Below are 24,948 nucleotides of genomic sequence, written 5' to 3' on the forward strand. Positions count from 1 at the left end.
TAATTCCATATGTTGATACTGAACCCCCATGCCAAAGCACCAGCACTCGCCCAGCAGTCTGCCGTCACCCAGGCGGATGCGTGCACGTGACCTTGGTAGGTCGCTAGGGAGCATTTTAAATTCCAAAATGAAGTGGGCAAAGTTTGGTAAATTAATTGAGATTTTTTGTTTGTGTATAGTGCATTTAGCGTATAGAATAATAAAATGTAAAACAAATTCAAGTGCACCAAATTCTGTGTGTTTTGTTTTGGCATATGTATTTGAAGGTCATTACATCATAGGGATACTCGAGACGACCACGCCCAGATACAGGTGTACGGAAAGAAACTATACGTTGGGGGCGGTGCTCTGACTGAATGGAAGGACAAACTTTTCTCCTGAGAGAAAAGTTTAAACAGACGCGGCGCTGCATGCCTGCCCTCAGTGCCCTGGCCAAGATAGACCTAAACGCATCAAATGTCAACCTGAACCTGGCGTTATTGTTGTAGCATTTAGCCAAACAGAAACCTGCAGTCCATGAAATCAGAGTAGAGTAGACGGAAGACAGAGAGCAAACTATAACTCAAGTAACCGAACCGCGGCGGCCCACTTTTGTGGTGTTTGTTGTCTTCTGGTAAAACCTGTTTGACTTTCCTCGCTACTCGCAGCCAAGTGAAGTGACTCAGACGGAGACCTTCTCCTCCGTGACCGTGCTCTCTTTAAAAGTTTATTTTTGTGTCGGTTTTAGCCAGTTTTTTATTTTTTATTCTACAGTACACCGAGGTAGGTTTCCCATATTACGAGTCATACTATTGTGTTGTTGGCGTGGTGGCCTGGTGGCGTTCGTTTGCATGTGAAGCATTCTTTCCTGTAGTGTACAGTATGTGTCACAAAAGAGCGCACCGCGTACGTAGCAGGCAGGCTTATGGCGCAGACCATAGCTGATCTACAAGCTCACAAAGCGGTCAGTCGCGACCCCGTTGTGCGCTTGTAGGTCGGCTATTTTCGCCACAGTCACTGGTCAGCCAGCTGGTAGGGATAGCAGCCAGCCGGTCACAAGGCATTTTGTAAAACAATTGAACGCATTGTGTTGTTGACACTTGACAGCTGACTGCTGCTGCATATTGGGTATTATATTAGTCCATGGTGGTTCTAGGTCGGATAAAAGTTTTGTGGATATTCGTGTTAAAGGTAAAAGTCTCTCTCTCTCTGTGTGTCTGTAGGAAACTGAACATGTTTCGAAGGGATAAAGGCAGAACAGGAGCAACGACCCCAGCTGTCCCCCCTCGACCCAGCAGGGAGGTACTGTGTGTGTGACTGTGTGTCTCTAATGAATACAGGTGCTTTATTGCAAGAGAGTGCTGCTTATGTGGCAACATGTCATGTGTCACCAATTATGTAACATAAACAGTGGAATCATCATTGAGGGATGTTGAAAGTCTTGGACACATTTCTCAAGTTTCAAAGTAGTCCTAATTATTTCATACAAATGTTGGTTCTGGTCAAGCAGCATTAGGTGTCTCATAACAACACATAAAGCTGAATTAGCTCTTCATTAAACCTCAGTTTTGCATTCACAATATGAATGTAGCCTATGCCGATTTTTCGATTGACATCTGTATTTATGAAATGCATACATACATAAACATACTGTGTGTGTGTATATATAGGCATTGACACTTAAGGGTTGCCCACCTGCCTCAGGCTGGTAAATAAAACTTTCGTGCAGGTAGAGTTTGCTTTCAGGTTGCCTGACAGGGCATGCAAGTGCTTGTTTGAGAGGGGACGCAACTGCATATAGTATACAGTAAACAGCAACACACATCTTCTGGTCTGTGGAATGTAAAATAAGAGCACTGTTTACCTATAATGTGCTGTTTTCACTGTTGCTACACTTAAAAATATAAAATAACAAGTGTGAACTGATTGTCATAAACTTTATGTAGGGGTGTAAGTGTTAAATTGAACGGTAATTCAAAATGTACCTATCATTTTATAATGGACGATTTACTTTTTGGCCAAGTGGGCATGGCCTTGGCTTTGGGCAAGTAGAACATGACCTGTACTTTACTTGCCCGACGGGCAAGTGCCTCTGAGACCTTAGTGTCAAACGATAATGCTCGAGTGATGTGGTGATGGTTGCGTTTGTGTTTTTTTACCTTTTTTGCTCTAACATATGGGAGATGTCATGGTTATTTTTGTCACCAGGAGCTGGACAACCCTATTGCACACAGTCTGAGTGAGGGAGAGATGGACACTAGCTCACAGGTAGAGATGCCTTTTTAAATCTGCTCTGATGAGGAAGGCTGAGGTCGAAACATGTCAAGTGTTCTCAATAAATAAGAACGTGTACATGAGCCAGTCTCGCTTTCCTTTTATTGTGGAGTGCTGCTTTTTCCACTTCGGTGGTATTTGAACTTAGGTAGAGAGATCATCAGTGTTGCCATGTCCGCTTAATAATACTATATGAGTCCATCCATCCATCTTCAACCGCTTATCCGTAGTCGGGTCACGGCTCCACCAGAGAGCTCTAGACTTAAGAGCAACATTAGTAACCTCCTCCTGGGGGATCCCGAGACGTTCCAAGGCCATTGAGTCGATGTATTTCCTCCAACTGCGCCTTGGTCTGCCCCGGGGTCTCCTCCCAGTGGGACGTGCCTCGAGGACCTCCCTAGGGAGACACTCGAGAGGCATCCTAACCAGATACCCGAACCACCTAAGCTGGCTCCTTTCCAGGCGAAGAAGCAGCGACTCTACTCCGAGTGACTGAAATTCTCACCCTATCTCTAAGGGAGATGCCAGCCACCCGTCGAAGAAAACTAATTTCGGCCGATTGTATTCGCGACCTTATTCTTTCGGTCATGACTCACACTTCATGACCATAGGTGAGAGTAGGAACGGAGATTGCTCAGTAGACGGGGAGCTTTGCCTTCTGGCTGAACTCTCTTTTCGTCACAACAGTGCGGTACAGCGACTGCAATACCGCTCCGATTCCCCGGCTGATCTCCTCCATCCACTGATATGGATGGAGTGACTTCTGTAAAATGGCTTATAAATGTTGGTGGTTGTGTTTTTATTTTTTTATGTAGTTGCTTATTTGGGTTTGCTTCCTAAATGTTGTTTAAACCAGTGGTTCTCAAACATTTTATGTCGCCCCCAAATTAATGTATTTGTCTACAAGCTCACAACGTGTTTGCAAATATCCAATGCTCATGTGGCCTAGGCGCTTCTTTTGTGCCTGTTTTCATAGACTAGTAGTTGCTTATTTCTCCAGCAACACTGGTAGAGATGGAGAGACGGACACGCACAACAATAACCCAGTATACCAATAAGTGTAATTGTTTCTTGCAGGAGAACAACAGTGATGTAAAGAGTGAGCCTTTACTAAAGAAGAACAAGGTGAGAGCATACAATATACGACCCCCCCCCCCCCCCCCCCCCAACACACACACACACAGTACACACACTTTAATAATTTGAGCAAATACATCGGAGGTATAAAGCCTATACAAATAGTCTTGTGTTGTTGGTTAGAGTGTCCGCCCTGAGATTGGGAGGTTGTGTTTCAATCCCCTGGCCGGGTCATACCAAAGACCATTCAAAAAGAAAACGTGACTCGATGCCTCCTTGCTCGGCACTTGGCATCGAGGTCTGGATTCTCCCACATACTAGTGTCATGTCCAGGGGGTGTACTCATAGATATTCTAAAAAATAGATGCCTCATTGGCCGCTGCAGTTCATTGGAGAGACGCGTCTCCCAATGAAGGCAGGAAGTCAAGCGGAAGTGCAGTGCTGAAGGATTTTTTTTAAACAAATCTTTATAACAATCATGACATACAATACAATACAACATCAGAGCCAGGGGGGATTACTAACAGAAAACATTAAAGAAAGCAACAAATCAACAGTTCTCCGCAGCTTTCTTATTTAGAAGTGCTGAAGGCATTTGCTGAAGGCACACTGCGTCTCTGCCCAAGTGACGTCACTCATGCGACGACTCCTCCATGTCTCTCGCTGTCACTCAAGTGACTACTGGCCAATCACAGCGAATCTTTTCCGGGACTTCCGTTACGCACGCATTGAAGGCAAATGCTTTGCAAGGAATCTTGGGAAAATTGTGCCTTCAATTGTGACACCAGAGCCGGAAGAGGTGTCTACGTTTATATGTCTATGGGTGTACTTGTCTGGGGGAGGTATAGTTGTACATAAAGCCACCTCATGCCACAGAAACAGGAGATAGGCTCCTGAGTCCTGCCCTATAGGTCACATGGCTCGGGAACCATTCATTCCCAAGGCTTCCGACTTACTATACTAAACCTTTTAATACTGTAGTTAAGTCTTCATCTATTCTAGACCTTTTATACTGAAGTTAAGTGTCTTCATCTATAATCATGTGATAAAGGGTTCTGTAAGTTACTTTTATTCATCCTCACCATTCTTCAAAGCTAGCTGATCCTAAAAGTAAAGTCTTACAAACCTTGTTCTCAACATTGATACATCACTTCACAATGAAACATCACGTCCGTTTTATTGTATTGATGAAATATGCATGTTTTTCAATTTAGAGCACAGGAGTGATGGGGGTCATGCAGAAGGTCAACCCATTCAAATCCACCTCACAGGTAACTATCATATGATGTCAGATATGCAAAGCAAGTAGAAAATAACCATCAGATGCTAAGCATTTTCTTTTCTTTTCCTTCTCAATTTAGAAGAGCCAATTACTCAATTGTATTTTTATTTTCCCAATTCCCTACACATTTCTGTGAAGTCTTACTGCCCTCTATTGGCTCACCTGCCAGTTAGGAAGGAGGTCACTGAGATCCCTTTTCCATCAAAAGAACTTGTTCCGTTCTTTATTTTTTATGATGGTTTATATCACATCTTCCAAACTGAATAGTGGCACGCCCACTGTGGTTCCCACTTCAGGGCAAGAAGTATTATTTGGTTCCAGTTCTCAGCTGTTCCTGAGAGAATGTAGTGCCTCCCTCACCATTCAACACAGGCGTCGCCCCAGGTTATAGGAGTCACTAGAGATCCCTTCCCGCCCTACTTGTATGGATGCTCGCCTAAGCCGGAGGCATTGCGGATGATGTGTACCCCTATTCTCCACAGTGTTGTATCCCAAAATGGGGATACCAAGTTCAAAGTGTTTAACCAGCCGGTGCTATGGTTTACTTTAAATCACAAAATCCAACATCACCATTGAAGCTTCTTGTTGGTTTTAGGTCTCTCCCACGGTCAGTAAAGCTTCTTCGTCAGAATCACTGACATCACTGGAAAGGAGAAATGCTTCAGATTCCACACAGGTGAATAGAACACATTTCAATCATATATTCCAAGAGCTTTACTGTGAGGTTTCTCTGACAAAAACAGTACCTTTTATAATCGAAGTTCAGCTTTGGTTTCGGTTTTCATGTGAAGAGTGTACATTTTCTCACGACTTGATCTAATCGTTTCTTTTCCACATTGTGTAGAACCCTGGCAGACTGAAAGCAGCCATGCAGAAAGTCAATCCATTCAAGTCAACGTCACAGGTCAAAACACACTACTGTACATCAAACAACACACAGGGGTTTTTATTATGGGTTCTTCTGTAAAATTACACTTTAAAGCAAAAGGACACTTATAGAAGTTTGTGTAGTTACTTTGCCATGATGTAACTCCAAATATTGGCGAGATATTGTCAATGGTTGGATTGATAATTCAAAATAGTCTCCTCACTGACCTACATTGCACAGAGAAACGTGTCTAGCACACGAACATACACAAGTAAAACGGGTTCTGTGTAACATTACTTGGAGTAAGTTGACATTTTTATGAAATCAAAAAACGAACTTGTCTGACATTGTAATATTGCAGATTGACAGAATCCACTTTGTTTGCATTAATGTACTGTACCAGTCTGTATAGTATTGTACAGAGTAGACTAGTACATAATTGGGTTAGGGTTAATGTACTAGTGCACATAAATGAGCATATATCAATGCTTTTGGCAACCACTGCAACGCAGTGGTTCTCAACCTTTTCAGGCCACGACCCCCCCCCAAAATAATCGTATTTAAACTAGGGACCTCCCACCCTGATCACTAGATCACTGGAAGTACTGTAGCAGAGGAAAAAAAGAAACTCCATGCCGAGCGTGTTTTTTTGTTTACACCTGTTGTAGATGATGTGGGAATTAAGTCCACAGAATGTTGACACTGTCCCATCCTGCTTACGCAGCATGTAATTTGATGCCACCTGCCTTCTTAAAGACATAGGGCAGTATTATGTACCAGGTCTTATGACTTAACACATTTTGTGCCCAAAACGTCTGTGGACGTCCTGGGTATTACCGCACGTGCATAGCCCAAGACGTCTGTGGACGTCTTTGGAAAAAAAAAATATATATATATTTTTTTTTATTTTTTATTTTGATTTTATTTTAATTTAAAAAGAAATCTGAAAAATCATTTTTTTTTTTTTTTTTTAACACGTGGTGCCAAAGTTTGTGTTTTCGCCATTGAGAATGCATTTGGCGTTTAAATTAAATAACTCAAACTATAAAACATTTCAAAGTAAAAAGTTCCAGCATGTGTTTCCACAGTCAGCTGAATTATAAAAAATGTGAATGGATTTTCTAGGTGAAAGTGATTTTGGGCAGTTTTGCGTGGGCTCTCAATGTGTTAACTTAAGACCTGGAGGCGTGGTCAATGCTGTTTGGCCACTCAGAATAGCCAAATGGCATTGATCACGCCTCCAGGTCTTAAGTTAAGTAATAAAACCTGGTACTTAAGACACGCATAATACTGCCCCTAGTGCCCTATATATTTTGTTTCCTATTCTTCCGCCATTTGATTTTCTTTTATTTTTATTTGGATCTCTTTTAGCCTTTCGGCTAATCTTCCAAGAGTCCAGAAATAAATTAAAACATTACAGAATAAATTATATTACATTACAAAATAGTATTTGCATTTAAAAAATCACACCCGTGTGAACTGAGTGGTGTAAGGTCTTATATAGACTGATCAGCTGTGGTCTGACGTAATGTCTGACGTAATGAAATTCCACCCGTGTGAACTGGGTGACCATAGCAACCATGCTCATTTTTTGGTACGAACAGACAGACAGACACGTAAACTAACAAAGCCAGTTGTAGGAGTGGTTTACACCACTCAAAAATACATTACAAATTACACTGATACTAAAAGACCAGTGAGTCAAGTATTACAGCGTAACAAACATACCTATACCTCTAATCCTCTACTCATACAACCGCACACACTCACGCGCACACACAGGCACAGCATATGCCTGCCCACAGACGGATACAGTACATTCACCTACTGTATCTATAGTGGATTATGCATGGCAGGGTCGTCCTCTTCCCTGAGCCAGCTGAAAACCTGACCGCATACTGTACCAACACAGAAACTAAAACTAAAAAAACAAAGCTAAACTAAAATCACAACATGGTAATGAATCAATAAAAGCAATCCCAGCTATAATGACGAGTTCCATAATTTAACTGCCCTAAAAATAAAAGATCGGCTTCCCATTCCCATACTAGTTTTTATTTTTGGTAGAACATAATTATCTTTGTGTCTTGATCTTGTGTTGACCTGATGTTTCTCGCGAACTAATGTTCATTTATTCTTTGTTTACTGGTTTATTAGATTAGACATCTTAAGACCATTCTAGCTGCCTTGTTTAGTGTGATCTGCAGTCTTCTCATATCGGTCTGAGCTGCGTTGCCCCATACTGCACAGCAATAGTTTACGTGACTATAAATCAGACTACGGGATATTGGCCTCAACGTCTCTTCAGATAGAAGCCCTGCAAGTCGCCCAACCATTCCTGCCATTAACAGTGGTTCACAAACTTCACATACACATTATGAACAGAATTCAGTAAAAAACGGCTACTGCGAATTCCCCTAAGTTATGTAATGTCACCCCGTTGCCAGTTTGCCACCCTGCTTTTTCAATGCAAAATGCCAACATTGCCCCCGTGTGAATATGGTCTATTATAGTAGGAGTTGCTCAGGCATAACATTTAGTTTGATTCGGTTCCACAGATAAACCATGTGAAATTGTCAAATCTACAAGCTCTTGTAGATCTGCTCAAAGTCTTTGGCTCTTTCTTATATTATTTGACAATTTGGCCAATGTTTGATAGTATAGTTTTGTTGATTACTTTTGATGCAGTAATGGTCTTATATATATTCTTTGTTTTTTTTGTATTAAAAAGGTTTTAAAAGTCCTTAAATTGTCACTTCAGTTATCAAAAAAATAAATAATGTTGGGACCCCCAACCCACTTGTATCATGAATATAACATGCAATGTATCCCCCAAAATATTAAATGTTCCTTTAGCATAGTCTTCCTTGGCCCTCATCCATTTGTTTGTTTTGTGTGTTTTTTGTTTTTTTGTCACTGACATGTCTTGGCTGATTACAATGGTATATTTGCCTAAGGTGGTCTGTTATTTGTCAGTGCTTTGGTATAAATCACAAAATCCAACATCACCATTGAACCTTCTTGTTGGTTTTAGGTCTCTCCCACGGTCAGTAAAGCTTCTTCGTCTGAATCACTGACATCACTGGAAAGGGGAAATGCTTCAGATTCCACACAGGTGAATAGATAAAGATAATTACACATTTCAATCGTATATTCCAGGAGCTTTACTGTGCGTTTTCTCAGAAAAAAACGAACTTTTATGTAAATGTATAATAAAACGTTCAGCTTTGGTTTCAGTTTTCATGTGAAGAGTATACATTTCCTGATTTCCTCACGACTTGATCTAATCTTTTCTTTCTTTTCCACATTGTGTAGAACCCTGGTAGGCTGAAAGTAGCCATGCAGAAAGTCAATCCATTCAAGACAACGTCACAGGTAAAAAAAACACATCAAACAACACAGGGGGTTTGTTCTAACCCCCTGTGTGTGGGTTATTCTGTAAAATGACACTTTAAACTAGTAAAGGGACACTTTGGTACAAGTTTGTGTCGTTACTTTGCCATGATGTAACTCCAGATATTATCGTTAATAGTTGCTCCGTTGAGAAATGGATATTCCAAAATACAGAGAAACGAAATTCCGTAACTGGGGACCTCCCACCCTGACAAGCACTTGGAATTGTAGGAGTTGAGACATAACTTTTTGTTTGACTTTGTTCCACACAGACCATGTGAAAATAGCGCCCTTTCTTATATTATTTGACAATTCACCCTTTGTCAAGATCCGCCCGTGGTTGTGCCCCTCTTCGCACCCATTGGTTGCCATTTCGTGGTTGGACAAAAATCCTCTATCCACTACCATTGAAATAACGTGTTTTTCAGTTGCTTCGTATTAATATTCTGTGCATTAAATTCTTATTTTGAACGTTTTAACCCATTCAGGACGGGAACCCCTTTTGGTGTTTTAAGCATTATCTTATACTTTAGCTATTGAAAAATAGCTGATCTGATCTACAAGCTTATATAGTACTGCGCTACGAGCTTGTAGATCTGCTTTTTTTATTTATCGTGAAAATGTGGCGCAAATCTTGAATATAATTCTATTCTTTCAGAGAATTGAAAAAGGTTGAGCACCACTGACATAGAAACAGGAAACTGTTTTGAAAGTGAAAGTGTATTCTCCATCCAGGTCTCGTCTACAGTTGGTAAAGCTCCTTCGACAGAGTCCCTGGAACAGGGAAGTCGTCCACAATCCACACAGGTGAGAGTCTTGCAAAGGTCATTAGTCTTGCAGATGTGTTGCCGTATTCTCTGAGGGCAGGCATGTGCAGAGAGTGTTAGAGAGGCAGGGGCTGAAATCCCATAAGAGGGCACTTTTTGCCCAAAATAGCAGATCTACAAGCTCACAACACGTCGCGCTGCGATGCGTTGAGACTGAGAGATTGTAGATCAGCTATTTTTGGGGCGCATCCCTGCACTCTTTATCTACTGGAGATGTGGATTTCGAAACAATTTAGTTCAATGCAAAATGCTGCGTTCAAATGCAGGAGACTTCCTGCACTTCCTGCACTTGCCCTAGCCTAGCCCCTTAGATAGCACATTATGTAGATTGTAGACTTAGATAGTATTTTAAACAGACTTATAGCTTGTTACGTAGACAGCTCTAGAATTGCATTTTATGTAGTCATAGCACTTTATAGTACACATGTATAATATATTGTATAGTATGTATAGTTTACATAGATACTCCACTGTTACGTTCTTAGTTTACGCATGATTCATGATAACTACTTTTTATATATGTGATGTATGCCATGCTTTTGTTATTGCTTAATGTAAATCGCTCTGGATTAAGAGCGTCTTCTAAATGCCTAAATTGTAAATTGTAAAATTGAGACTTCGGAAAAAAACAATTCTCCTGAATGCTGCCTTCCGGTATGGCATGGAAAGGAGAGGAGGGCATTTGCATTTCTTTCACCATAGTAATTCGTGGTCTGGAGAGGGCAGTTGTTTTACAGACAGGTAAAAGGGCAGGGTCTGAAGCCCCCTTTGATATCTATGTGTGGACGTCCCTGTCTGAGGGGATTGGGGAAAGTGTTGACCAATGAATAGTGGGCCGGTTATTAGCTCTGATAATTGCTCAACAAAAACAAACCAATCTGGAATGTGGAGTTGATGAGAGTTTGGTATGGGTGCATAACATTGAATAAAAGTATAAAACCATTATGAAATATTGATGTAGTAATAATAATAATAATAATGGATTTTATTTATAACGCACTTTACATTCCATGGAATCTCAAAGTGCTACAGCAAAAATAAAAGCAGAAGAAACAACACACCATTAAAAACATCTAATAAAACAGGAACATTTAAAACATAAGGGCAAGGCTATAAAAATGCTTTGGTAAAAAGGAAAAAGTTTGTAGTCCTCTCTTAAAAGTATCAACCGACTGTGGGGCTCTCAGGTGTCTTACATCAATATTTCAATATACATCAATATTTCATATTACATTGTAAGATGTCAAACATGTCAAATGGCATATGCCGTATAGATGCCGGTAGTACAACGACGACTGAATATCCCCCGTCCCTAAAAGTACTGTCCTGTAACATCCTAGTGTGACGATCAATGTACAGCAGTGGTTTTCAACCCGTTTCATATCAGACTCTCAGAGCCCATTATGTATTCAGCATTTGAGCCATGGACCACCATTTGATATAATTTAGGCAGCCTCTCGGACCCAAAAATGAAGAATATGTTGTTGTCGTTGGATAGCTCTGGTCCATAGCCTTAAAGGGATTGTGACATTTGGGGGGGGGGGGATCATATGGGAAAAGTGCTCCGCTGCTATAAATCGCTGGGCGCTATTATTTAATGGATTAAATAACCCCGGTCAAGTGTTAACAATAATGTAACTCTTGAGAGTGTAAAATTAAACCAAATGGACCTGTACGGGTCCATTTCGTTTCATTTTACACTCAAGAGTTAAAGATCTTTTTGCTACCAACTCTCCATTTAGCTGGGGACCACCTGGAACCCCCTCAAGGACCACTGGTGGTCCCCGGACCACTGGTTGAAAACCACTGATTTAGAATGTGTCTTTCTTTCATGACAGAGCCCTGGTATGTTCAAAGGAGTCATGCAGAAAGTCAATCCATTCAAATCCACATCACAGGTAACGACCAACTCATACACATCTTTTGTTATAATCATGGACACCATTGAGTAGGATTGGGTGATGTGGATAAAATCAAATATCACAATATTTGTTACCACACTCGATATAGATGACGACATTAATATGACGATGATCCTTTTTTCTCCCCTTTTCAAACATTTAAGAAATATAGCTGATATGCAAGGTCACAATGTTTTAGGACGTTTTTGAAGGTATAAAATAGGGCTCAAGTAATTAACCCAGTAAATTGATTAATTGAGCACAGCCCTAATATATCAGCATCAATATAATAGGGATATATTGCCCAGCACTACTGAGCTTCTCTGTTCATGTCGTCAGGCCTCTTCTGCAGTCGGCAGAGCTTCTTCATCAGAGTCACTAGAACAGAGGAACACTCCAGAGTCCACGCAGGTAAGCTACATTTGCCTCTGAGATGTAGTGGAGTCGAAGTAATTTGATTGGAAATACTCCAGTAAAGTAAACAAATACCTTGAAATTGTACTTAAGTACAGTACTTGAGCAAATGTACTTAGTAACTATCCACCACTGCTGTTTGATAAGGAGGGTGTTGATGCATTACAACCCCTGAGTTTAGGTGAATTTAGGGCTGAAATCAGGATTATTAATCACGATTATTGGTAGTAACTAGTCATCTTTGGTTTAATGTATTTGTTGGCACATTGAGCTTATCAGTAACATTATATTATTCTTTTTAACTTTTAAATTATATTATTACCGTATTGTACCATAATATCAAATGGTATGTAATTCAACTTTGAGTTATGATGAGGAGACAAGAGCAAGGTGCAACAACTGATCAAATATGGTATATGAATACATTACCGACTGTGCACATGTTTGACCACATGTCCGACCGTTTCCGCATGTCGGTCCGTTGGTGTCTAATCTGCGTGTGAATCCCTTGCCGGCATTCACGGTTGTGCAGCCCTCGATTAATGTAAAAATGTAATCTGTTGAAGCTGTAAACTAAAAAAATATGTATTGTCCCCTCACAGGACAATACAATACTTTTGGTTGTCAGGGAGCCACTGACAACCAAAAGTGTTTTTTAGGAAGTCCTTTATTGGTGCAATTCCCCTTTTTTTTGTGTATGGTTGTGGTTTTTCCTGTCATGTGACTGAGCCGAAGATAATATTCCACCTAGTGTGGACAATAAAGTTGTATCGTATAGCGGATGTGGCTTTTCTACCATTCCTCTGGCTCTCAAAAGAACTAGCTGTTGAATAACATGTGGAATGGCAACACTCCCAAAGGAATTTAAATGCAAAGTCTGTCTGCTTTTTAACATAAATCTGTTGTTTATTTTGTTTTTGTGCATTATTTGGAGTGATAGCATGGTTTTCTTTGTGCCTTTTCGTCTGTGGGAACTGGAAAAAGGGCAAGGCACATTACCGTTCCAATGTTTTCTATCAATTTCTTTTTCGCTATTCTTTTTTAGAAGCCCTGTATATTCAATTGAGTTGTACAGGTCAAACCATTCAAATCCTATACAAAGGTACAGGTGCAGTACCAACCATAAAAGTCAGTCCAGGTACCTCACAATAGGAAATCATTCAAATAAGCCTTCCACACAAGGCAAAATAGGAGCAATGGCTGATCCCCGCCTCACCTACAGTATTACTACCTCCACTGTGCACAATCGCATCACAAATATGACATTTTGCTTAGTAATGTGCACTTCACTGTAGTCGGGAATGGTGCAACCGTAAATGCAATTATTGTAAATGACTGGGAGATGAAAGAAGCTTGCAATGCAGCACGGATGTCTTGGGGAGGTCTGTCGGTCCAAACATTTCCAGCATAAACATAGCTGGTGCTTGTTAAAGCTACAATGCACGACACGTTGGTGTTGTGGAATATCTTCTATGCACACAAAGAAGCCAAATGGATGACCTACTGTATGTATGCCTCTTCTTCACTTTTGGCTGCAGGTGCCAAAGGAGGATTCTAGCGAAGTCTCTGATCTGCAACTTACTGACAAACAGCCTGATGGCACGCAGGTAAAACCCATTGATGTGACCTGGTATCCATTGATCCTGTTGGGATGACTTTGAACTGCTGCACTCTGGCTCTAATGTATATAATTCCTACCCAGTCTCACCCAAACAAGGTGAAATAGCACGGAATTGCAATTCCTTACATACACACTTAGAAAACCCTAAAATCTGTGAAATCCTCCCCATAGACAATGACTGAGGGGCGCCGTCTCTACTGAACTTGAGCCACGGGAGATGCCACCGAGCGGCCCTTTAGGGCCTCGGGTTGCCGTGTCGAGTGTTGCCAAGTTCGGTAGAGCCGACTCAGCCCTGTCCGAGTTGTAACCCGATATGGACAGAAAAGTAAATATTGTCAAGCCGGAACTCACCCAGCCCGACCCGGCCACTGTGAAATAGCACTTCCGTACTAGTGATAGCCACGCCTCCGTCGCGGTCAAAACGGTAGTCGTGTAATATGTGCGGATTTTGGGGTTTTCTAGGCGTGTATGTACGGAATTGCAATTCCGTGCTATTTCGCCGTATTTCTGTGAGATGGGGTTGATAATTGTCTCTGTTGCAGAACCCAGGGATGTTCATGGGGATGGTGCAGAAGGTCAACCCATTCAAATCATCTGCAAAGACACAGCAGGTAGCGGCCATGATGATGAGATTATCGACATGATAACACTGAAGAGGGAATCATTCTTAAAATAAAATGTATTCATATATTTCAGTTGAAATATAGCTGTAATGATACTCCTGGATAAAAATCGCATCTTAGATGTTATTATTAATTTCAAGTACCTCTGCATGTATAGAGATCAACATTTTCTGCATGAAATGTTTGAATATATATAGCATTTTTGGAAGTTGGAAAAAAATCTGTTATACTTCTGGCCGAGTGTAACTCATTTTCAACAGAAATGTGACAAGTTTGATAAGTTGCAAGTTATTTAAGATATTATTTTTCTGTTACATGGTCGTACAACAAAGTATGAATAAGCCATGGCCACTTCAGCCCTATTGTATACTTCAGCGTATGACTGTCGCACAGTGAAAATAGCCAATTCTTCTACGTGTAATATTGTTTGTGGATATTCAACCATAATGACGTGGACGCCAGGTTGAACGTTGTTTTGTCTTTTCAGGACACTCGGTCACTTCACAGTGACCTTTCATCCAGCGCCGGAAGCTTGGCAGACAATAACAACCTGACAGAGAAGCAGGTCACTATTCCTGTACACATCTACAGTATACACTTCTATCTACAGTATGTAAACAACATGTTACAATCCGAAAGAAACTCAACAAAACCATACAATTAAAGGAGCATTCAGTGATTTGGGTGATTTGGAAAACCACCCAGTCCGCCCCGGTAACAAAATGTGCACATGCACGCTCTACAGTGGGGGGAGCCAACAGCATGTGCACCAAGGCCCGCCCCCACTCGATCATGATTGGAGGAAGGCCCCACTCATCCTGATTGGATGACGGTTTTGCCACCCGCCACCAAAACTGAAACTAGGGTTTTTTGACCCCAGGGGCTCACTGAGGACAGGGAGGAACTCCTTATATGGTCAGCACACTCTATAGTAGGGAGGATTATCCAGAAAAAATAAAAAATAAGTGATATTTGAATTAAGTCAAATCACTGAATATACCTTTAAACATGCGTGTTCTCTTTGTCACCCACAGGGGACGAAGGGCGGCACAGACACTGTGGATCAGCAGTTGACCAAACAGGTACCTGAGGATAACGCGTGTCGATGTAACAGTAGATTCTGATGAATCGGGCATTGTATCTTGAAACAAGATGAATAAACACAGTTTTCTCCATTGTCCTGAAGGCAGTTTTTGAAAGTTGCTCTGCCATGGTTTAATGTCTTTCAGAACCCTGGGATGTTCCAAGGTTTTGTACAGAAAGTAAACTCCTTCAAGTCTACTGCACAGGTATAAATCAATCTTACTAGTATTTTTTAATGTTAACCACTTGAACCCTATATATGCATACAGTATTTAGTAGACCGGGGTCCCTCGTCAGGGCTCTGTGCTAGGTCCTCTTCCCCCCCCCCCCCCCCCCCCTCTACATCAGATCGCTTTGGCGAACAATCAACAAGATCACAGGATAACAATGTGGCGTGTTGTGATCTTGTAGGTCTACTATTTTCGCAGAATGTTCGCCCCAGAATAGGGATGCCAAGATTCATGTGTTTAAATGATGTCTAGGGGTTGTTTCAAGATCTTATATTGTTATTCTACACTCACAAGTTCTAAAATCTAAATGCTTTGGCCTTCACTCAACTGGAGGACTGCAGTCTCCCAGCTTTCATCATTAAAACTAGGTGGAAACAATCGGTTCAGTAATCAAACCTTTTAATTTCATAACTTTGAGTACTGTAACACACTATTGGTGTTGTCACAATGTTTCAAGTGCTAAATATTAACCATCTTTTTTCGGGGGTGAAAATCAGCAAGTGGAAAAGTACAGCTTATTTATTGGAGTGATGACACTTTTTGTTGTCCTTTTGTTTTTTGTCTGGGAATTGCCACTCAGTGTCATTTTCTCTGTCACATGTACAGTAGATGGTAAATGTTCAACCTCTAACCGTTATGCTTATTTATCACCATGTTCATACAGGAGTGTATTTATTTATAGTTGATATATTGATTTTTCAGTCTGAAGCACAGTCGATTCACAGCGACCAGTCCTCCAGTTCCGAAAGTCTGGATGAAAGCACCATCGACAGACATGTAAGACATGAAGCATTGTGTTGGAGAGTAGTGAATGTCTTCAATGCAACAATGTAAAATTAACCTGAAAGAGAGACTATTGAACTGTAACTAAAAAACAAAGCGCATCCAATCTGTAAAATTATCATTTTATCACAGCCAAAACTGTGAGTCATAGTATAATGCTGTATTGTCTTTTTTTTTAAAAACACATTTTATTCAAAGAGTATGACATCATATTATGCAAGTTTCACAGAAAGAAAATACGACTCTTTGTTTTTATATTTTCTCCCACAACTCCTTTCCCAATCCTCCCCACCCACCCACCATCTTTCCCCACGAGGCCAGACACACAAACAACATAAATTATATACAGGTATAGAACCAATAAGTTGAGTACATAACTAAGATACACACAACATATATACAGGTATAAAACCAACAGGTTGAGTACATAACTATACTATACAAAGAAAGGGATCACATGGTTACGTTCACAGAAATAATTAATAAACAACTTAAAAGGGGGTAAAATGCTGTATTGTCTTAACGATTCATAAAGCTTCCAAACGGTGATGAACTTGGTATAGCCATTATGGTTTGTACTTAACTCTACTAACTCTGCAACTTCCTCCTCAGACTGTTTGGTACACTGATACGGCAGGCAGCTCTGAGGTGAAAAGCCAGCCAAAATTGGCAGAGAAGAAAAGAATGCCGGTATGTGGACTGATAATTATTTTAATGTAATGGCACAAACAAACAAACGATGGACAAAAACATGAATTAAGACTGGTTTAAAATCACTTTCAGAACAAGTAAAACTGCTACTCACTGCACCGTAAATTAATTATATTAATTTGAAAAACAATGGTCACATTTATTAATACTTTTGGTTTTGCGGAGCTGTTAAAGATATTGACCAGTTTATTTGCATCTTCTACCCGACATCGTTACAGTAAACCTGTATAGTGTAGTGTTTTTAGTACTTCCCGAACTTATAGACTTGTGTATTTTAATAGTCTAGAATACCACAGTGATGGACACTAGATATGTCAATAATTCCTACTGTATGACTTCTTTGTGCTCTTAATCTGCCAGACATTCAGGATAAGACGGATTCTCCCAGGTGCTTTCTTTGGCTCTGGAAACAAGGTACTGTTTGAATGTACAAATTGAATGTATCTGAAAACAATTCCTCTCTGCTTCATGGATTCTTTTGATGTCCTGTGATGCTTGTCTTTGTGCCTTTCAGAACTCTGTTACAGAATCATCAGACATTCAGCCCATCATTCAGGTATGGACTGTTTTTGTTTGTTTGTTTTACACCTCGGGTACTGCACTGAACTGGAATGAGCTATAGCTAAACTGTACGTCTATCTAGAAGATTGCTATTGATTTAAGTGGGTGGAGAAGTTTCTTCGGGATTAGGGTTGGCCTTGGATGGGTACAGATGGCATTGCAGTTGTGTATAAATGTTTTAGTTTATATTATGTAAATGCCAGTGGTTTACTACTGTATGTGCATCCATCTAACTAGTTAATCAGGATGAGAAAGGCAGATGCCGTTCTCTGCTATCCTACTAACCACCCCTAGATGGCAGTCTTTGCTCATAATGGCTTTTGTACCTAAGACTAAATAAAAGAGCCTTATATGCAGAAGCTTGTCTTCAAACTATTGTATTGAGAGTAAACATTGAACCATAAAATAACATTAAAACAATAAATTATATATATTATTATGTACATTATATATAATGGATATTCAAAGGGATATTCACCTCACAAATCGGGTAAAAACAGTTGACAACTGTCAAGTTAGTTTAATGGTCTTCGATACAGTATGTGATGTAATTGTCATGATGATATTGTAAACCTCACTTTGTACGCCAAATAATGTGAACAATCCAGTTTGAGTTGAATTGTGTTTTTCTAGGAGGAGGTCGTGGAGGTTGAGCCAGTGGACTTGGCTGATGTGCCTGTGCCCTGCGATGGAACCACCAATGACCCTATGGATGTAAGCTTCCACTATATGGGATTAATCATATTTTTACAATGAAGCGGATTCAATCTGTTACAGTATATCCATTTTGAGAAACATTTATAATTCTGGAACACAGTATTTTCTTAACTGAAATACAATACATGTATGTGATATATTAAAAAAAAAAGAAGAAAAACAACATGGCATGCTGCACAAGGCTGCAATTATAGTAAGTACACATTGTGACACAGCTGTAGCTATTTTGGCTTTGCACACATAAATCTAACGCCACTTAATAATTATATTGGCTATAGCGGTGTTGCATACTAGTCTGGCATGTTCTTACTTTTGGGACAAACACACTGATTATGAATCATAATATGTTGTCAACCTGTGTACAGGAAATTATACAGAATGCCTGCTTTTTTGTGTGTGTATTCAAGTACATAATGAAATTATATTACTCATGTTACATTTTCAGGATGAAGATGGCCTGATGACGTGGTGGGGAACAGTAGAGGGTATGTACTGTACACGAAACATTCACGTGTACCTTGTCTATCAAGGGTGTAGCTGAACTTCAGAAGCATAATTTCAAAGGCACTTTCAAAGCACAGACGGCATCAAATTATTTGAATAAAGCTCAGCGGTAGAAAGAATGTGTACCATTATCGTTAGTGCTTTGCTTCTTGTTGTTCTTGTAAATCCTTTGTTAAGACTCTGAATTGGTTGCTGTCATAACTGTCCCATAGGCTGGGACGAGTGGAATGACACCAACAAGGATGAAGAGGCGGAGGAGTAAGTACAGGCTTACAAATCTAAGCCGACAAACACTTAATTCATCCCCACCCTGAGGCTTAATATAATATAACGCAGGTTAAATTGACACTCCTACGATAATAGAGCCAGACAGATACTGTATGTTTTGCAATGATCCTTCAAATCAAACAACTGACACAGATATATAATACAATGGAGGATATTAGGATATTTTATGTTTCAATGTGTGTATATATACATTTGAGACAGGCGGAAGCGCGTACATAGATGTGTGCCAGTTCAGATCGCAAAGTCATAGACCGTGACGTAGGCAAAAACTGCCGTTCCCCACTGTGCTTTCTCTACGTCCAGACTGTGTGTTCTGGTCCTCATTATGTCACTGGCTTCCCCTTTGCATTCTACGAGTTCCATCTCCACATGCGACGGTGCTCCCCACGCCTTTCACACCCCTCGCGCAACATTGATCTGTGCTCTGGCACCAACGTAGACTCCTTTCACCACCGTCAATGTGCTTGCATTCTTTTATTTACTTTAATCTCGCCAATAGTACCCCCCTCCCCCTAGCAAGTACCCCCTCCGCGTAGCATCGCGCCTGCTTCCGTTTCTGAAAGCCGCCATTACTCACTCCGTCACAAATGATCCCAGAACGCGCTCTGGTCAATCGTCGCGGATGCCACCTAGATTCAGAGAAAACGGCTTCTTAAAACGGCCCAGAAACAGGAACTGGACTCCTGTGTTTCCTTCTTCCAATTGGCTACGGCCGATCACGTGACAAGCGCATCGACACAGTGCAAGGCTTGTTGGGTTACAGGTGCATGATGGGATGCTGATGGTTTTTTGTTTATTTTAAGCTAGATGAAAAAAAGTGCACTCAAACAGTAACTTTAACTGGGAATTTTATAATTACAAATAACTATAAAACAAATTCACAAATGGAACATTTACAAAATTGCCCATAGCATCTCTTTCTGCATTATTTTCTGTAAAAACAATAGTTTTCCTATCGGCATATTTTGGACGACGTCAGTGGATTTGAGCTTCCCACTATCCAGGACATACTGCATAGGACAGATGCTGTGTCAGCAAAGCTTCTTCCCACAGTCAAGTCTGTGAACAAGCAGACCAGGAAGAAGATCAATAATAACTCATTGACTTATCCTCTATTTAAGAGTCTTTAGAAGCATTCATATTTTAACCGCGCAGTAACCAGGGTTTTGTATTGAGCTGCGTTGTTCAATCCAGCTCAATCTGAGCCGTAATTCCGAGATTTGCGGCTATAAACATCAGCGGCCCCAGGATTGTGTGCGGGCCGCCATCTTGCAGCGGGCCGCCATCTTGCTGCGGGTTGCTAGGCACAGGGGGGTGCCTAGCAACCGGGAGCCCTGCTTTACGGTAAATATGAACGAGATGATTATGAATTATTACAAAGCTCAACGCGTAAAAGGAGTTTTTGGCGCTGTGGGATTTCATGAAAAATAAGTTAATTAAGTCCTCGTGTATCTACAGTATGAGATAAATTTGGGGAAAAGCTAAAGACGAGGCTACTCTCCCTCAGGGTGGTGGAGGACGCGGCGGACCGCGTGTTCATGGCGGCGCGCCTCTTTGTGCGCCTCTTCAACCGGCGCGGGGCCTCCCTGCAGAAGTGCATCCTGGAGCTGCTGGCGCTGGCCGACGCTGCCGACACCTTCCACAAGAAGACGGTGACGGCGAGCGTGGGCGGCGGCGTGGCCAGCGTGGCGGGCTCAATCACCACCATCACGGGCCTCATCCTGGCGCCGTTCACCATGGGCACGTCGCTCATCGTCACGGCGGTGGGCATCGCGGTGGCGACCGGCGGCGGCATCGCCTCGGCCTCGGCCAACATCACCGACACGGTGCACTCCAAGACGGACCGCAAGAAGGTGGGAATCAATCAATCATTCAATCTTTATTGTCGCAACACATTACAAGTAACGTGAATGAAATCTTTGGTTGTGCATGCCCATCATTGCAGTTAAAAGATAAAAAAACATAAAGTGCGTAGTACATGACTAATCTACATGATACAATATGTATGCAATAAAATAAATAATAGGTATTAAATGTTATGACCTACTGTACGTGTATGATATAAAGGAGTCTCTATTAAAACAACAGTCAGTTCAGTTCAGTCTGTGCAGTGTCACCAGACTTGGTTCTTGTTCAGCAGTCTAATTGTTGACAAATAGAAACTCTTCAAGAGTCTGGTGGTGCTGCTTTTGATGCTCCGGAAACGTTTGCCCGGCCGTGTGTGCGGCTTTGGCTTGAACAGGCTATGGGTGGGGTGAAAATATGCACATGTATATTACTATTTTTGATGATGATTTTTGTTGTTTTGAATGTTATATATGCTGCCGCATTGTCTGAAGGAAGCCAAAAAGAGTTACTCTTATCATGTACCTGTACACAAGATGTAACGATAAGTTTTACTCTTATGTACCTGTACACAAGATGTAACAAAGTACAACCTGTACACAAGATGTAACAATAAAGTACAACCTTGAACCTTGAAGGTGGAGAAGATGATCCAGGTCTACCAGGCTGAGATCAAGGACATCAAGGAGTGCCTGGAGTTTCTGCAGGTGAGGGGGATGTGCATGGGGGAAATGCATTTTGTGTTCTTTTGTTAATCTAACGTGTTGGTGCTTTATAGTTGTGTTTCTCCACAATATGCTGATACGTATACGGCCAAATAATGGAAAACATTGACCAGTGAGGGCAATGTGCCAGTGTGAAGTTAACTGCACAGGTGCTGTCCATGCTGGTACATGGTTTAACACTTACATAAGACACATTCAGTGTATGTTTTACTGTCAACTGGGCTGCTATGAAAGGTTTCCATTGGTGCCATATAACTAAGTAAAACTATTTGCATTCTGCTGATAAAAGACCCCAAGGATGGAGTGGTAGTCTCACCCCTTTGCTCGCTCCACCCACCCAACAGGCAGGCATGGACGCACTGGAAGAGTGGGACTTTGAGGCGTACGCGGACAGCATCAACAAGAAGCACCTGAACCAGAACGTCAAGCACGTGATGAAGGAAGGCGGGCGGGCGGGCAAGGCCCTGCTCATCAACGCAGAGAGTCTGATCAGCACCGTGCAGATCCTCAGCGTGGCCGGCGGGGCGGCCAAAGCCGCACAGGTGATGAGCGTCACCACGGGCGTGATGTCGGGACTCTTCCTGGCCCTGGACGTCTTCTTCCTGGCCAAGGACTCCATTGAGCTGAAGAAGGGCGCCAAGACCGACTTCGCCGCCAAGATCCGGGAGGTGTGCAAGGACCTGCAGGACGGGCTGCTGGAGCTGAACAACATCAAGGAGGAGCTTCAGAAAACCATCGACGGTATCGAGATAGAGGTAGACGAAGAGGAGGAGGATGATGAAGAAATGTTGAAGTCTGACCTGAAGAAACTGGCCCTGCTTGAAGAGTAAATGGAGGTGGTTGGAGGAACGCTGAACGTTAACTGTTGGAACATTTAGAGCAAAATGAAGAACAAGGCTTATGCATATTTATGAATGTACTAGGCAATTTCCTTTTGAATGTACTAGGCAATTCCCTTTTGTTGCCAAAAGAAAAACTGCAGATTTTTATGGAAAGAGACCATTATATTTCAGAACATAATGTATGATTACTTTAAAACAAGTGTGGCAAGGGGTTAAACCAGTTCAACATAAAACAAGATGCCAAATGTCTAAACTACTGAGAGCTGTAATTTTATTTTTCATAGAATCTCAAGCCTAATTTATACTCTATTGTATGTGTACGACAGTATCACTTGCCAAAAAATGTTATGCGATGAGTATGAATTAAGCTTTAGAGTAAAGTGACACGTTACATTTTAATGACATGATACAATCTTGAAGGAGCTGCTTTAGCTGGAAATAACTGCTGGTATAATTTTTCCATGGCCGGAGGTAGGCATGTAACGATTCACTCAACTATACGATTTTAATCACGATATTAGGTTCATGATAAGATTTTTCACGATACGATTTGAATCACGCTATTGGGTTCACGATAAGATTTTTCACGATACGATTTGAATCACGCCATTAGGTTCACGATAACATTTTTAGCGATACGATTTGAATGACGATATTAGCTTCACGATAAGACTTTTCACGATTTTCTTTAAACACTAATTTCTTTTCCCCCCCAAATGACCGAAATATATTGTATTTCTCTTGCACCAATCCAATATTATTTTTCTTTTACAATACTGTTTGTTTGTGCGTCTCTGTCACCACGCCGCCTTCACCCCGTGTTCGTCCATCCCCACCACTACGTGTCAACACATGTGGCCATGTTTTTATTAAATAGATTTAAGTTGTCACCATATCGATATACAATATATCCTTACATGCCTAGCCGGAGGTCATGTTTGTGTCATTTAAGAATGTAAAGAGAAAACTTTAAATGTAAGTCAATAGTTTTAGCAACGGAATCCAAGCTCCATTAAGACACCTTTTATTCTTAATGAGGGTTCTTTTTAAGTAGATTTATTGTATCTTAATATATTTTAAATATGTATTTTATATATTACTACTTAACTGACTGTTTCTATTGTAATCTTACCTATTTTTTATTTATTAGATGATGTTGCAAATTCCTGGTAATAAAGGTTTGTTCCTAATGATGGTTTCTTGCTACCTCCCTAATCATTCAGGGTTGATCCCCCTGGGAATTTGAAGAAGCTAATGCCATGACCACTAGAGGAGACCACTTGAGCATTTTCACAAATTTGGTACCAGTTTGAAGAAATTCCATCTCTTTGTTGATCCCAAAGTATGAGTAAATCTTCTGTTAACGAGAACAATCATGTCCTACATAGAAATTAATTAAGAATTCCACCTTTTCATTAAGTTGGTAGATTGACTAGATTCGAGTGGCTTATTTTCAGTATCGGCTGAGAATCTGCTCGTCTCTCCCCATTTGAATACAGGCAGTCAGTGCTGTAAAGTAACTAAGCACAGTACTCAAATACTGTATTTGAGGTATTATTATTTATTTTTTACTCTACTGGAGTATTTCCAGTTTTCAGTCATTGTACTTCTATTCCACTACATATCAAAGTACTTTTACTCTACTACAATTACATGGACACTTTAGTAGTTTAGTTAGTTACTTTGTAGATCTTGATTATTACAACACACAGTACATTAACCGCTTCAACCCTATATACATTTCTGCCATTTGAAAATAGACAATACAAAAAATGGCCATAGCCACATTTGGCTGACCTCTATGGCTATGGCCGAATTTAGCCCAAGGAGTGTTTTTCGTGCAAAACTAATGCTTGGAATGGGTTCAGAATCATGAACACCCCCTAGTCTAAACTTAAAGTATAATGAAATTTAGAGCATTTTGCCTCATATTGGTTGTTGATGGTACCCCAACTTTCAGCAGCTGTCAAAAGTTCCCCTAGGGTGGTTGAATAGAAACCAATGTGGGATATGTTAGTAAACACCTTGATGAACAGAATTCTTGGTAAGAAATGTATATCCCATAACAATGACAATCACACATGGTGACTGATGTCAGTCCTAAAGATCAGATTTCCGAAACAAATTGGATGTGCCTGTAGTGTGAACAAAACTCCATGCAGGCGGCCTGTCGGCATACCTGTATGCCCAGTTTGTGCTCCGTCGTACAAGTACCGTATATACTGTAGTGTAGATCATCAGAATAACTCGAGTGGAAGCTCTCCTCCATCTCGGTGAGTCTTATTTTCGCCAGTGCCTTACCCCTTATCCCTAAACTTCTTTGCCTTTTTTTTGAAAAACAAAAAAAAAACGCAAAGATGTTTAGAGGTAAGGCACTTGTGAGAATAGGGCCGTTACTAA

At 41.0% G+C, this 24,948-nt stretch overlaps 1 protein-coding gene across 2 annotated transcripts; it reads left to right on the forward strand.

Annotated features, from left to right (window-relative positions):
* The first annotated feature begins 317 nt into the window (after positions 1 to 317).
* Positions 318 to 23,743, forward strand: LOC306914432 (uncharacterized protein). 2 transcript variants are annotated; one of them, XM_079491446.1, is made up of 27 exons: positions 318 to 762; positions 1,203 to 1,281; positions 2,188 to 2,247; positions 3,331 to 3,378; positions 4,545 to 4,601; positions 5,208 to 5,288; positions 5,457 to 5,516; positions 8,515 to 8,595; positions 8,796 to 8,855; positions 9,609 to 9,680; positions 11,539 to 11,598; positions 11,941 to 12,012; positions 13,554 to 13,622; positions 14,179 to 14,247; positions 14,747 to 14,824; positions 15,294 to 15,341; positions 15,489 to 15,548; positions 16,275 to 16,349; positions 16,968 to 17,045; positions 17,427 to 17,480; positions 17,581 to 17,622; positions 18,261 to 18,341; positions 18,790 to 18,829; positions 19,061 to 19,106; positions 20,644 to 20,989; positions 21,620 to 21,688; positions 22,051 to 23,743. In XM_079491446.1, the coding sequence occupies exons 2-27, from the start codon at positions 1,213 to 1,215 to the stop codon at positions 22,534 to 22,536; spliced, it is 2,361 nt and encodes a 786-aa protein (XP_079347572.1). In that variant the 5' UTR covers positions 318 to 762; positions 1,203 to 1,212; the 3' UTR covers positions 22,537 to 23,743. The 2 variants fall into 2 exon arrangements, with proteins under 2 accessions (XP_079347572.1, XP_079347573.1); XM_079491447.1 differs by having other exon boundaries at positions 11,539 to 11,592; positions 11,938 to 12,012.
* Positions 23,744 to 24,948: the final 1,205 nt, after the last annotated feature.

Source organism: Electrona antarctica (assembly GCF_951216825.1).
Source record: "Electrona antarctica genome assembly, chromosome: 21".
In the NCBI taxonomy this organism is placed as follows: Eukaryota; Metazoa; Chordata; class Actinopteri; order Myctophiformes; family Myctophidae; genus Electrona; species Electrona antarctica.

Bases quoted from the DNA above. Each gene is read 5' to 3' on its own strand.
- LOC306914432 (XM_079491446.1), top strand. From the start codon at position 1,213: ATGTTTCGAAGGGATAAAGGCAGAACAGGAGCAACGACCCCAGCTGTC. The intron at 9,681-11,538 runs GTGAGAGTCTTG...CTTTCATGACAG, and splicing joins GTCGTCCACAATCCACACAG to AGCCCTGGTATGTTCAAAGG. The intron at 18,342-18,789 runs GTAAGCTTCCAC...TTACATTTTCAG, and splicing joins CCACCAATGACCCTATGGAT to GATGAAGATGGCCTGATGAC.